Here is a 14,950-nt window from a genome sequence, read left to right as displayed (position 1 = left end):
TAAGACAAAAACTATAGCCTTTTAAGATTGAGCAGGCCTACATGCACACATTTGAAACATTGATAAGTGGCAGAAATGTGCCTACCGGTACTCTGATGTGCTGTGTGAGCTTGCTTCTGAGATGCACTGCATTGCTTGACAAATGTTATTCCTTACAAGCCAAGATGAAACTTTTTACCAATCTCATAGTGACTTGTACTCTTGGATGTGCCAGATAATGTACTGATGCAATTGCTTGTGTTCAAAAGTGTTACAGCACAAATGGACATGCTTTCAGTCCACATAGGACATGATAAAATTAAACACCCTCTTGTAAACACCTGCATTTCTTGACTGCAGTGTAAGCTCCATACAGTGTGTGGTCATAAGTTGCCCAATGTTGCTGTGGAGGTGACAACTTGTGACTGAAGAATGCTATGGGCTGCCAACAATGCTCAACCTGTAATTGCAGTACCGTGCCAGTGGCGGTAGGCAAGGCATCGACGATAAGTGCAAGTGTAACCTGTGCCACTACGGGGTGTGCTAACTGTGCAGCCTCTGCAATTGCTGTTTTTATGGGTCTCCCTTGCTTGTCCAATGTCACATGTGGTTTGGCTTTGGTGTGCCCTTATGAAATTCATTCAGGGGAACTGTCATCAGTGTATAATTGTGTACAAATCTTCAGTAAACATTGATGATCCCTAAAAGCCAGTTTACCTCTCAGATTGTAATGGAGCAAGGGTCCTTCTTTATGGCTCCCACTTTATCTTTCCAAGGTCAAATACACACACCAAAAAAAGTTTTGCATCACCCTGGTTCCCAGAACTCCTGAAGATAGATTTTGACTGTGGATATTGTATCACAGACACAGTCCGTCTGACTCTTCAGAGATGTCACTAAACCCTTTCAAAGATGATAACAACCAACCATTAGTAGCGCCTATTAGACAGCTGGAAAGAGGTACACAGCTCATGTTGTCTGTAGGTCAACTGTACCTAGATGGTCAATAGTGCAGTTAGATTGCATCTGCATTGTTACTTTATGCCAGGAAGGGCTCTCAACAAGGGAAGTGTGCAGATGTCTGAGTGAACCAAAGCAGTGTTGTTCAGACATGGACGAGATACATAGTGACATGAACTGTCAATGACATGCCTTGCTCAGGTTTCCCAAGGGCTACTACTGCAGTAGATGCAGTAGATGACCACTACCTATGGCTTGGAGGGACCTTGACAGCAACACCACCATATTGAATAATGCTTTCCATGCAGCCATAGGACGTTGTTAAGACTCAAACTGTGTGCAGTAGGCTGCATAATGTGCAGCTTCACTCCTGATGTCTATGGTGAGGTCCATCTTCTCAACCACAACACCATGCAGCATGGTACAGATGGGCCAAACAGCATGCTGAATGTACTGCTCAGGACTGGCATCACATTCACTTCACCGATGAGTGTTTCATATGCCTTAAGCCAGACAATCATCAGAGATGTGTTTGGGGGCAACCTGGTTAGGTAAACACTTTAAACACACTGTCCAGCGAGTGCAGCAAGGTGGAGGTTCCCTGCTGTTTTGGGGTGGCATTATGTGGGTCCAACGTACACTGTTGGTGGTCTTGGAAGGTGCTGTAATGGCTATAAGATATGTGAATGCCATCCTCCAACCAATAGCACAACCATATTGGCAGCATATTGGCGAGGCATTTGTCTTTGTGGACAACAATTCACATTCCCATCGTCCACATCTCGTGAATGACTTCCTTCAGGATAATGGCACCGCTTGACTAGTGGCCAGCATGTTATCCAGACATGAACCCTTGTGAACATGCCTAGGATAGATTGAAATGGGCTGTTTATGGATGATGTGACCCACCAACTGCAGGGATCTACACTGAATCACCATTGAGGAGTGGGGCAATCTGGACCAACACTGCCTCAATGAACTTGTGGATAGTATGCCATGATGAATACACGCATACATCAATGCAAGAGGACGTCCTACTGGGTATTAGGGGTACCCGTGTGTACACAATCTGGACCACCACCTGTGAAGGTCTCGCTGTATAGTGGTACAACATGCAATGAGTGGTTTTCATGGGCAATAAAAAGGGCAGAAATGATGTTTATTTATCTTTATTCCAATCTTCTGTACAGGTTCCGGAACTGTCAGAACTGAGGTGATGCAAATCTTCTTTTTGTGTACATTTACATTACATTACTCGTTTTCCATGGCTCTCTTGGAGAGGAGTCTCTGGGATGTGGAAAGAGTCCGTTTTTTTTTTACTTGGATATGTGGATAGTGTAAAATTCTAATGCAGACAGAGTTATGAGCTATGAGCTATAATCCTTGTGAAGATATTCATTGATGGATTAGGAAGAGTTCTTTAATTCACTCTGAAACCAATCTTTATCACTTAAAACACCTTTGATATGCTGTGATAAGTTATTGAATATATGGATACCCATGTATTTGACTCCTTTTTGTACTAATGCTAAGATCTTACAGCTCTTATACAGATTGTTTTTAGTTCTGGTATTATAACCATGTTTTGCACTCTTTTGTGTAAAAAGAGACATGTTAGAAATGACAAAGAACATCAGTGAGTATACGTACTGAGAAGTAGTAGTTAGAATATAAAGTTTCTTAAAGAGGTCTCTGCATCATGATCTAGAACTGACAACAGATATAATTCTAATGACTCTTTTCTGAATTTTGAAAATGTTCTCTTTGTGAGAGGAGTTTCACCAAAAGATGATTCCATAACTCATTAGTGAATGGAAGTATGCTGAATAAACTAACTTCATTTTTAAATCACCTATTTCTGTTGTCATGCATACTGCAAATGTAGCTGAACTAAGGTGTTTCATTAAGTCTTGAGTGAGAGTTTCCCAATTTAGATTGTGGTCAATTTGTAGCCCTAAAATTTTGACACAGTCTACAACTTTAATTTCATAGTTTGAATAAATTATAGGGTCAGGTATTCTTTGTGAGGTAGTAAACTGTATGTAATGGGTCTTCTCAAAAGGACATTCGAAATTTCAGTGGTCTTTTATGTCCACAAGGAAAAAATCTCTATTCACAGAATAAAGTAACAAAAACCATAAATTTTATTTTCCCAGGTGTTTGCCTGTGCTATAAGGCTTATTTTGCAAAACATTTACAGGTTAAGTCTCCTTGTTTACACAATTTTTTTGAAACGCAAAAATGAAACTACATATTTTTCCTGTTCAATTGGTTTCATTGTAAGTCAGATTTTCTCAACATTCATTATATTGTAGAATATCTAACCTTCAAGTTTCACATTGTTTGAATGAAAAAAGGCAATTTTTTTACAACTCTTAGAGCAGTTTCTCATATTCATTAATTATGACAACTTTAAAAATTTAAGTACTGTAAAATGGAAAGAGTAAAATGACAAAATGTGGTATGATATACTTCTCTATAGGGAAAACACACATGCAAATTTTCATCTAAATCTGAGAATGGATGAGAGAGCCTGGATCATGTACCATGGCATTGTCCTGTATTCAGACAAGTGGAACTTACACATGCCTGTCCTGTGTTAAATGGACTGTCAGATCACTATGCCCAGTAAGATTAATTTACTCAACTTCATGTACAGTCCAGAAACAGTGAGATGTTGATTAATAGTAAAATATAAGATTTTAAAGAAAACTTGCAAAAATGTTGATTGCAAATGTTGTTGGCAATAAGACCACTGATATTTCTACATATTTCTTAATGGGGTTGCATCCATTTTTGAATGCATTTTTCTATTGTCAACACAGTAATAGAAATCCCTGACATGTACGAATATCTGAAAGAGCTATACCTAAAGCCATCACCATAAACTCTTCAAGGTACTGCAAGACCATCACAAAACAAATAACCAAGTTGAAGAATTCATTCACACATGCAGCACCCTCTCCTTAAGCATGTCAGTGTCAGACTACAGGGCATACTGTGATATCTGTAGCAGATGTTTCATTGCCATAGATCATCCTCCACACAGTCTAGACTTTCCTACATCAGATTTTCATTTGTTTGCAAAACACCTTCAAGGACCTCACTTTAATAATGATTATGTGGTGCAAGTAGATTTTAGGTTGTGGCTCCATCAACAAACATTCTACAGAGGTGGTGTCAACAAGCTGGATCTCTTAGTGGGACAGTTAGTTTTGAAGGTGGCTATGTTGAGAAACAAGGATTGAGGCATTACTTCTTGATATGCCCTTGTATCTTATGCCTGGATTGGGTGAGTATATCAGGTGTGAGGAAGTGCCACATGCTGCAGATCAGCCAAGGGGCCTTGACTCCTCTGGCCTGTACATCAATCTGATTAATCTCTGATGCACTTTTCTCGTCTGTAGCTCTGAAATTGTACTCGGTGCCTCAATTTCACCATTCCCTTTTACGATCACAATTATATCAGGTTTATGGCTGATGTCCCCAACTCCAGATGGGATATCTCATAATGGAGGTATAACCTCCCTGTTCAGTACCTTAGCCCTGTACAATCATAGACGTGAAGAAAATTTTTAATGTGAATGTTTGTCAAGAGCAAATGTCCTTGCAACCAGGAGCGTAAATGATGCTTCTGTACTGAAAGCTAGCTTTATCATGTGTTTTGATTATAGCAGATTCAAAGAAAGATCTTAACTCTGAGGTGTTAAGGGTACCTTTTATAGATATGACAATTAAGGCAGCTTAGTGATATACCACTTTAGAGTTGCTTTGCCAATTAGTCACACCTGCATTGTTTAGAGAATGGAATGTTAATAATGTTGAAACTGATATTGTAAGGTGTGTAGATGATTTTAAGGAACTCATGGATACCATGTGAAAACTACAGAGAACGTTCCCTTTTACACAGCATCAACATGCAAGTAAGGCGACTTGGTGGCGGTTATGGAGCAAAGATATCACGCAATACACTGGTGAGCACAGCCTGTGCATTAGCTGCATATCTTCAAAACAAGCCAGTTAGATTCATAATGACACTTGAAGCAAACATGGAATCAATAGGGAAAAGGTTAGACTGTGCTATGGATTATGAGGTAAGTGTGGGATGATTAATTTCATTTCAGGACTGAAAAGATGCATTAGTCTCCTTAGTTATTACTTATTTCTTTAGAGTTTGAGTTCTGTTTTCAGATCCTCTCACCAGAGGTTACAGTCCTCCCTCTGGAATGAGTGTGCGTGTTGTTCTTTGCATAAGTTGTTAAGTTAGTTTAAGTAGTGTGCAAGTATAGGGGCCGATGACCTCAGCAGTTTGGTCTCTCAGGAATTCACACACATTTGAACATTTTCCTGTTTTCAGGATAATGAATATTACCTGTAGGCAGAGAGTTTATACAGATCAGATACAAAATTTGGCTTCCACATTTGCTGCTATGCAACTGTGAGAAAAAGAGCAGAAGATATGTTGAAACTGCAACTGTTGTAGTTCATGCAGAATGTTAGACAAATGTTGTCATGTGATTCTGGGCTGTTTTTCATCTGAGGAGCAATGTTACATTGGACATTAATAGTGAATGTGAAATCCTTAGATGTTAGGTAAAAATGGTTGTTCAAATAGTGCTTAATTCTGAATGTTATTAATTACTAACTTTCAGAATTACTAGTATCTGTGTGCAAGTAACAAATATGTAAATAAAAAGCTACAAGGGATTGATTAAACTTACCCTGCTTTGCCCATCTTAATTGTTCTGCCATTATTTCATCTCCATGTTAAAAATTTATAATGGGTTACTATTGTTTGCATAGGTCTGACCTGTTTTCATTTTAAATGATGTATTGTGATGAATATTTGTCACACAATCACCTACATTTTTATAAAAAGGTCACATACCATCTTCACCATTTCAACAAGTGGACCAATATACTTCGTGATTCTTTAATAGTTTGTCAGTACTTCAGCAGGAGCTGCTTTTAGGAGGTGCTTCACTTTCAGCATTTTCAGAAATGAATGACTAGTGGAATAATTTATAGCTATTTATTAATGAGATGCATATGTTGAGCGTGAGTTGGCAGGTAGCAATACACTATGTGATCAAAAGTATCTGGATATCTGGCTGCAATTGACTTAAAAGTTTGTGGTGCCCTCTATAGGTAATGCTGGAATTAAGTATGGTGTTGGCTCACATTCAGCTTTGATCACAGCTTCCAGTCTTGCAGGCGTATGTTCAATAAGGTGCTGGAAGGTTTCTTGCAAATGGCAGCCCATTCTTCAGAGTGCCGCACTGAGGAGAGGTCTTGATGCCGGTCACTGAGTCCTGGCACAGTTGGTGTTCCAAAAACATCGCAAAGGTATTCTGTAGGATTCAGGTCAGGACTCTGTGCAGGCCAGTCCATTACAGGAATGTTTTTGTCAGGTAACCACTCTGCCACAGGCCATGCATTATGAACAGGTGTTGGATCATCTTGAAAGATGCAATTGCCATCCCTGAATTGCTCTTAAACAGTCGGAAGCAAGAAGGTGCTTAAAACATCAGTGTAGGCCTGTGCTGTGGTAGTGCCATGCAAAACAAGAAGGGGCACAAGCCCCCTCCATGGAAAGCACAACCACACCATAACACCACCACCTACAAACTTTACTGCTCACACTACACACACACACACACACACACACACACACACACACACACGTGCAGATGAAGTTCACTGGGCATTTGCTCTACCCACGTGCTGCCATCAGATTGTTACATTGTGTACCGTGATAAGTCGCTCAACACAATGTTCATTTGCTGTTCAATTGTCCAACGTTTACACTCCTTGCACCAAGCACTAGGTTATGAGCAGTGGTTTGATCATGAAATCAGTTTCCTTATGTCCTGCCTAACTGTCATTGTACTTTCACTGGATCCTGATTCAGTTTGGAATTTCTGTGTGATGGTCTGGTTATATGTTTGCTTATTACACATTATGACCCTCTTCAACTGTAAGCAGTCTCCGTTGGTCAACAAATGAGGTTGACCTGTACACTTTTGTGCTGTATTCCACTTCACTCTCGCATCAGAAACAGTGAACCTAGGGATGTTTAGGTGTGGGGAAATCTTGCGTACGGATGTAAAACGCCCAACACCTGACCATGTTCGAAGTCTGAGTTCCACGGAGTGCTCCATTCTGCTCTCTTACTTTGTCTAATGACTACTGGGGTTGTTGATATGGAGTACCTGGCAGTAGATGGGAGTACAATGCACCTATATGAAAAACATGTGTTTTTGAGGGTGTCTGGATACTTTTGATCATAGTGTATTTTCATTGGTAGACATTGACACATACATGGTGCCACTGAATGAGGCTATCAGCATAAAAGAATCAGGAAACATATGAAGATATTGTACATGACATAATTTTGTTCCTTAATTGAAGCATTTCAATGCAGCCTGTTTCTTAAAAATAAAGCAGATTAAATACTGTGTGTACTGCAAGTTTCACAATAAGTTGAACTTCCTCTAGGTTGGTGTAGATGATGATGGAGTCATAACTTACTTGGAAGCAAAGATGTATCATAACTGTGGTGCTCATAGGAATGATAGTTCTGCAGGTGTTGCACTTGAATCATTCAAGAACTGTTACGATAACAGCACTTGGAATGTTACTGCATACAATGTCATCACAGATGTTGCATCTAACACATGGTGCAGAGCGCCAGGTTTGTTAATTCATTATTATATTACTTTAAATATGAAGTTCCCAGTTTTTACAGAAAATGAGTACTTTTTAGGAGTACTGTCCAACTGTAAACTTTCTAATGTTTGTAGTAACTTCTGTCCCCATGCAGTAGACTGAGGAATAGTAGCACCAAGACACATTAACTTGCAGAACATGATTTCAGTCACAAATCGAGAATACACAAGAACACAGCAGAGGAAGCTGAGCAGGAGCCACTGGACATAAAGTCCTGTAGCCACACAAGAGGGTGAAGGTGCTTTCCTGTGCAAGTGGGAGGAGGTTCATGGAGTTATGGTCCACAGATGCAGGTGTAGAGCGGTGGTTATCCAGAGCACACCTTCACCTGAGATTTTGGTCAGGATATGGTCCTTATCTGTCCAGCAGTTGAATGTGGGTTATGAATGTTTCAGGTTATGAATGGATGTTTCAGGTTATGAATGGATGTTTCAGGTTATGAATGGATGTTTCAGGTTATGAATGGATGTTTCAGGTTATGAATGGATGTTTCAGGTTATGAATGGATGTTTCAGGTTATGAATGGATGGATGTTTCAGGTTATGAATGGATGGATGTTTCAGGTTATGAATGGATGGATGTTTCAGGTTATGAATGGATGGATGTTTCAGGTTATGAATGGGTGGATGTTTCAGGTTATGAATGGGTGGATGTTTCAGGTTATGAATGGGTGGATGTTTCAGGTTATGAATGGGTGGATGTTTCAGGTTATGAATGGGTGGATGTTTCAGGTTATGAATGGGTGGATGTTTCAGGTTATGAATGGGTGGATGTTTCAGGTTATGAATGGGTGGATGTTTCAGGTTATGAATGGGTGGATGTTTCAGGTTATGAATGGGTGGATGTTTCTGGTTATGCTGCCAGAGACAAAAGATAGATGAAGGCTGTGCCATCTAATATCTCAAAGGAGAGTCCATCTAAGCTAAGGCCCATAATGTTGACTATAACTGTAAATGGGGGAGGGAGGGGGGAGGACAGTGGGAGAGAAGACAGCTGCACAGGAGCATCTTTCATTGCACACTTCACATGCTGTTGCTTGTAAAAAGACTTCATTACACCACTGGAAAAAATGACAGTTTGTGGCAGAAGTGTTGCAGTAGTCAGTTAGGGAGGGCTAAGTTAATGTCCCAGGCTCAGTGAGACGGTTTGGCATTTGCTATTTAACAGTAAGTCAATAGCCTTTTGTCCTCAGTTAAGGACTTCACAAGGGCCCAAGTGTGGAGCCAGGAGAGATGTGCAAACTGAGTTATCATGAAGCATGATGTATTTGCAGTGTGTGTTATTCATGAATGAAGGTTCATGGTAGTACAAATGTAAGAAATTTGTAAGTGTATTCAATTAGTCAGAACACGGAGCTCATCTTGAGTAAGATGAGATGGCTCTATGAACTCAGCTGACAGAATGGTGGGTTCACCATATAGAACGTTGGTGAGTGACACCAGGAATTTCTTTTTGTGTGCAGCATGGATAGCAAGAAGGATCTGTGGTAGTGCCAGGAACTGCCCCTTGATGTTGCTGTACCAGAGTTAATCGTGTGTGTGTGTGTGTGTGTGTGTGTGTGTGTGTGTGTGTGTGTGTGTGTAAGTCTAAGCAGCACTCTTCTGGCAGTAAGGTGTGAAACAGTGCTCACAGTATGAAAGGAGTGATGAGTGAGTGCTGTCATAGGTATGTTGTCTTTTAACATGGGAACACTGACACCATTGAGTAATTGACCCAAGTCTTGTATATGTGGGACTGGTTAGTTACCCATAACATTGTGTTCAGACTCTGTAGGCCCCACACAAATGAAACATAATGCCCACATCTAATAGCTCCTTGGTAGCCATTTTCAAGTGATGCAATTTCTTAGAGGTCAGGCAGCAAGCTTTGTGGTATAGGAGGGGTCCCTCCATAGTACTGATTCTGTGACAAGTACCATTAGCAATAAGTCACATACACATTGTGCATACTCAGGGAATCAGGGGTAAGGTCAAGGTGCAAGGAGAATGCACTGAGGATAAAAACTGAGAATTGAAGTGTAGAGGTGGTGATGCTGAAGGATTTGAGGGCACGGCTACAGGTGGACCAACTGTGCATGATGGCTCCATGTCAGTGAGTTGATGTGTTTGATAAGCCCATGACTGTTCCTTGGATGCTGTTTCAATCACCTGATGAATTCAGGCATTACATGCTTGTAGAGCTTCAGCTGTGGAGCTGTTTATGTTGTATATTAATGATGATGCAGACAATGTTAATAGTAACCTCAGACTTTCTGCAGAATATGCAGGTATCCATAATGTACTGTCTGAAAGAAGCTGCATAAATATTGTCAGACATTCATAAGATTTCAAAATGGTGCAAAAACTGACAACTTGCTTTAAATCTTCATAAATGTAAAACTGTGTACTTCACAAAAGTGGAGCAGACACGCTGAGGAAGATGTGGGACATGGTAGTGGCATGAGTGCTACAGCAGTGGCTGTGAGAAATGGTAGCAGTAGATGTGTAGAAACTGAATGCCATAGTTGTACAGAACATTGAGATGCATTGGGAGAATACGTCACAGTGATCATCACTGCTGGTGATGTATGTTGCAGTTTTACACACTGGAAGTGATATCGATTCTGAAACATGCATGTTTGTGAGACTGTGCTGCTTATGGAATGGTAAGGTTAGAATGACTTCAAACTGACACTGAAGTTGGCACACATGGATCCTGTCATTGTGGACTCACATAGGTTAGGGAGCTCACATGTGGAAGTAAATGTTGATGATCCATTTTAACTGTGGACATACATCTGCAAGAATGCTTGAACTTCCCAATTTCGAGCTCACACATCAGGATAAAACACTGGATTTATTATGTTGTACAGTGAACAGTTCTTTGTTTGTAGCATGCATGCACCACACCATAAACACAAATCACAAAGCGAAGAGAAACAAAAGGGGTTCATTGTCATCAATGTTGTAACTTCTGTCCCTTTGCAGTAAATGAGGGAATAATAGAATCTACACATAAACTTATTGGACACACTATATATTTGCAAATACCAAAGAGTCTGTTCAAAGCACAAAGATGCTGTTTGAGTGGTTGATACTTGCCACAAGTAAAATGTTATGACCAGGTCTAGGCTTTTTAGGTGCAAATTTCAGATCAAGAAAGGAAGGGAAAAGGTGCTCGAATAAGATATAAAAAGGGACAAAACATGCTGGATTATTGTACTAATTTTTCTCTTTCCACTATTCTAGTTTACTGAAGTAAAAAACACCAATCTTTTGTACTTAGACATTAAGCATCTCTACATTTTAAAAAGCAAGTCTATTTCTATTAGTAAATAGAATGTCTTTAGCATCTACAAAGTTTCTTTTAACATCCACAGAAACTAGTGAGGAAAAACTTGTATTCACTTGGAATGGCAATTCTAAAGATGTGGTGAATTCATCAATGCCTGGAGTCTTCTGAAGACTGGAACCAATTTTGTCTTTGACGAAGCCACCTAAGTGCTGCCTCACAGAAGTAAAAATATCCAATTTTCTTTTCCTTTTCCAGACCTTGTTCTTCTCAGTGTTTCATAGCAGCAGTCAAATACTTGTAACTATGGACACTATACAGTACTCTCTGAAAATTTTGTATTTTCTCTGGTAACAGAAGTTTCTGAGCCTTGGAAATTGTGACTGCATTGGCTGGATCCAAAAAAGCATAAACTCACTAATTTTGTCAAAATTCTCACAACATAGCAGCACACTCAATCAATGATCTCAAATGAACTTGGAAGGGGCAGGCTAGTAGTTTCCCTGCAGGCAACAACATGACTTGGAGCTTTTAGTAGAATTTTCTTTAGGACAGATATATGATGTCATGTTCATTCCTTATGGATTCACAAACCCTGTGAAGGGCATGAACCAAGCATGTCACATGATTCAGCTAGGGAAATAAGTTTAAACTGGTTAACAGCTGAAACCATGTATGGAGCCTGGTCTGCAACTACAAGAAGTTTTTCAAACTACATACCAGTCAGCTAGAGTTTCAGGCACAAGTCTATAGTTCATAGCATTACTGTACTGGCACTGGCTTTCTGAAGCTCATATAGTTTTAACAACATGGGCTTATCTTCCTCCCCTGCAAGGAGAATTAAAATGTTCGAAACATACTGTTCCATTGAATATATAGTTTCATCCACAAAGATTCCTGCATCACAATTACACAACTTCCTCCTTCATTCTTCGTAGGGTGTCCTGGTAAATAGGCTCCATTTAGTTTTTCTCAAATTATGCTCCTCAAGCATTCACACCTTGGTGTAAATTATTTTTTTTTTTTTTTTTTTTTTTTTTTTTTTTTTTTTTTTTTTTTTTTTTTTGGGGGGGGGGGGGGGGGGGGGGAGGGGTTGGAGAGGCATCAGTCTCCTGCAACCTACATCAATTATTTGCTGGATGTATTCCAATTTGTAATCTGTCTTCCTCCACCATTTTTTCACTCAACAGCTCCCACTAGTACTATGGAAGTCATACCCTGCTGTGTTCACAGATGTCCTACCTTCCTGTCCCTTCTCCTTATCAGTGTTTTCCACATATTCATTTCCTCTTCTATTCTGCACAGAACCTCCCATTCCTGACCTTTTCAGTCCAACTAATGTTAAACATTCACCTGTAGCACCATATCTCAAATGCTTTCTCTTCTGTTAGTTTCCCACAGTCCATGTTTCACTAATATACAATGCTGTACTCCAGACCTACATTCTCAGAAATTTCTTCCTCAAATTAAGGTGTATCTTTGATACTAGTAGACATCTCTTAGACAGCAGTGCCCCTTCTGCCAGTGGTACTCTGCTTTTGATCCATCACTGGTTATGATGCTGCCTAGGTAGCAGAATTCCTTAACTTCACCTACTTTGTGACCCTCAATCCTGATGTTAATTTTCTTGCTGTTCCCATTTCTGCTACTCCTCATTACTTCAGACTTCCTTTGATTTACACTCAATCCATATTCTATATTCATAAAACTGTTCACTCCATGCAGCATATCATGTAATTCTTCTTCACTTTCACTCAGGATACAATGTCGTCAGCAAATCGTATCATTGACAGCCTTTCACCTTTAATTTTAATTACACTCTTCAAGCTTTCTATTATTTGCATTATCACTTCTTCCATGTGCAGATTGTTGAACAGCAGTGGCAAAAGACTATATCCCTGTCTTCCACCTTTTTTTAATCCAAGTACTTCATTCTTGGTCATCCATTCTTACGCTTCCCCCTTGATTTTGTACATATTGTATGTTACCTGTCTCTCCCTATAGCTTACCCCTATTTTTCTCAGAATTTCAAATATATTCCATTTTTCCACTGTCAAATGATTTTTCTAGGTCAAAGAATTCTGTAAACGTGTTCCGATGTTTTCTTAATCTTACTTCCATTATCAACCATAACATCAGAATTGCCTCTCTGGTGCCTTTACCTTTTCTAAATACAAACTGATAGTCATCTAGCACATTCTAAATTTTGTTTTCCATTCTTTTGTATATTATTCTTGTCGGCGACTAGGAAGCATGAGCTGTTATAATGATTGTGCAATAGCTCTTGCACCTGATAGCTCTTGCAGTCTACAGAATTGTGTGGACAATATTTTTCTGAAAGTCAAATGGTATGTCGCCAGACTTGCTCATTCTAAGCAACAATGTTATCATTTAGTTGCCACTTGCCCCCCCAATGATTTGACATTCTGATAAAATGTAATTGATCCCTTTTGCCTTATTTGATCTTAAGTCCTCTGAAGCTCTCTTAAATTCTGATTCTAATACTTGATCCCCTATCTCTTCTAAATAGATGCCTGTTTCTTATTCTATCACATCAGATCTTCCCTCTCATTGAGGCCTTCATTGTATTCTTTCCACCTATCTGTGCGCTAAAAGGTATCAGATTATATAATGGTAAGACAGAGATTTAGGAACCAGGTTTTAAATAGTAAGACTTTTCCAGGGGCAGATGTGTACTCTGACCACAATCTATTGGTTATGAGCTGGAGATTAAAACTGAAGAAACTGCAAAAAGGTGGGAATTTAAGGAGATGGGACCTGGATAAACTGAAAGAACCAGAGGTTGTACAGAGTGTCAGGGAGAGCATAAGGGAACAATTGACAAGAACAGGGGGAAGAAATACTGTAGAAGAAGAATGGGTAGCTTTGAGGGATGAAATAGTGAAGGCAGCAGAGGATCAAGTAGGTAAAAGACGAGGGCTAGTAGAAATCCTTGGGTAAAAGAAGAAATATTGAATTTAATTGAAGAAAGGAGAAAATATAAAAATGCAGTAAATGAAGCAGGCAAAAAGGAATACAAACGTCTCAAAAATGAGATCGACAGGAAGTGCAAAATGGCTAGAGGACAAATGTAAGGATGTAGAGGCTTATCTCACTAGGGGTAAGATAGATACTGCCTACAGGAAAATTCTAGAGACCTTTGGAGAAAAGAGAATGACTTGCATAAATATCAAGAGCTCAGATGGGAACCCAGTTCTAAGCAAAGAAGGGAAAGCAGAAAAGTGGAAGGAGTATATAGAGGGTCTATACAATGGCAATGTACTTGAGGGAAATGCTATAGAAATGGAAGAGGATGTAGAGGAGGATAAAATGGGAGATATGATACTGCGTGAAGAGTTTGATAGAGCACTAACAGACCTAAGTTGAAACAAGGCCCCGGGAGTAGACAACATTCCATCAGAACTACTGACAACCTCGGGAGAGCCAGTCCTGACAAAACTCTACCATATGGTGAGCAAAATGTATGAGACAGGTGAAATACCCTCAGACTTCAACAAGAGTATAATAATTCCAATCCCAAAGAAAGCAGGTGTTGACGGATGTGAAAATTACGGAACTATAAATTTCATAAGTCATGGCTGAAAAATAGTAACGCAAATTCTTTACAGATGAATGGAAAAACTGGTAGAAGCTGACCTCGGGGAAGATCAGTTTGGATTTGGTAGAAATATGGGAACATGTGAGGCAATACTGACCCTACGACTTATCTTAGAAGAGAGATTAAGCAAAGGCAAACCTACGTTTCTAGTATTTGTAGACTTATAGAAAGCTTTTGACAATGTTGTCTGGAATACTCTCTCAAATTATGAAGGTGGCAGGGCTAAAATACAGGGAGCGAAAGGCTATTTACAATTTGTACAGAAACTAGATGGCAGTTATACGAGTCGAGGGACATGAAAGGGAAGCAGTGGTTGGGAAGGAGGTGAGACAGGGTTGTAGCCTCTCCCTGATGTTTTTCAATCTGTATATTGAGCAAGCAGTAAAGGAAACA

The 14,950-nt window shown here is 39.7% G+C and overlaps 1 protein-coding gene across 1 annotated transcript in view; it reads left to right on the top strand.

The window, feature by feature from the left end:
- Positions 1–14,950, top strand: part of LOC126418611 (uncharacterized) — a gene marked incomplete in the record, with an annotated part of 174,015 nt that overhangs the window by 152,054 nt on the left and 7,011 nt on the right. The window contains 2 exon segments of the mRNA XM_050085445.1: positions 4,850–5,033; positions 7,438–7,633. Coding sequence (XP_049941402.1) covers positions 4,850–5,033; positions 7,438–7,633 — 380 coding nt within the window.

Source organism: Schistocerca serialis, chromosome 9 (assembly GCF_023864345.2).
Source record: "Schistocerca serialis cubense isolate TAMUIC-IGC-003099 chromosome 9, iqSchSeri2.2, whole genome shotgun sequence".
NCBI lineage: Eukaryota > Metazoa > Arthropoda > Insecta > Orthoptera > Acrididae > Schistocerca > Schistocerca serialis.
The sequence above is the reverse complement of the archived record's forward strand: the minus strand, read 5'-3'. Positions and strand labels throughout refer to the sequence as shown.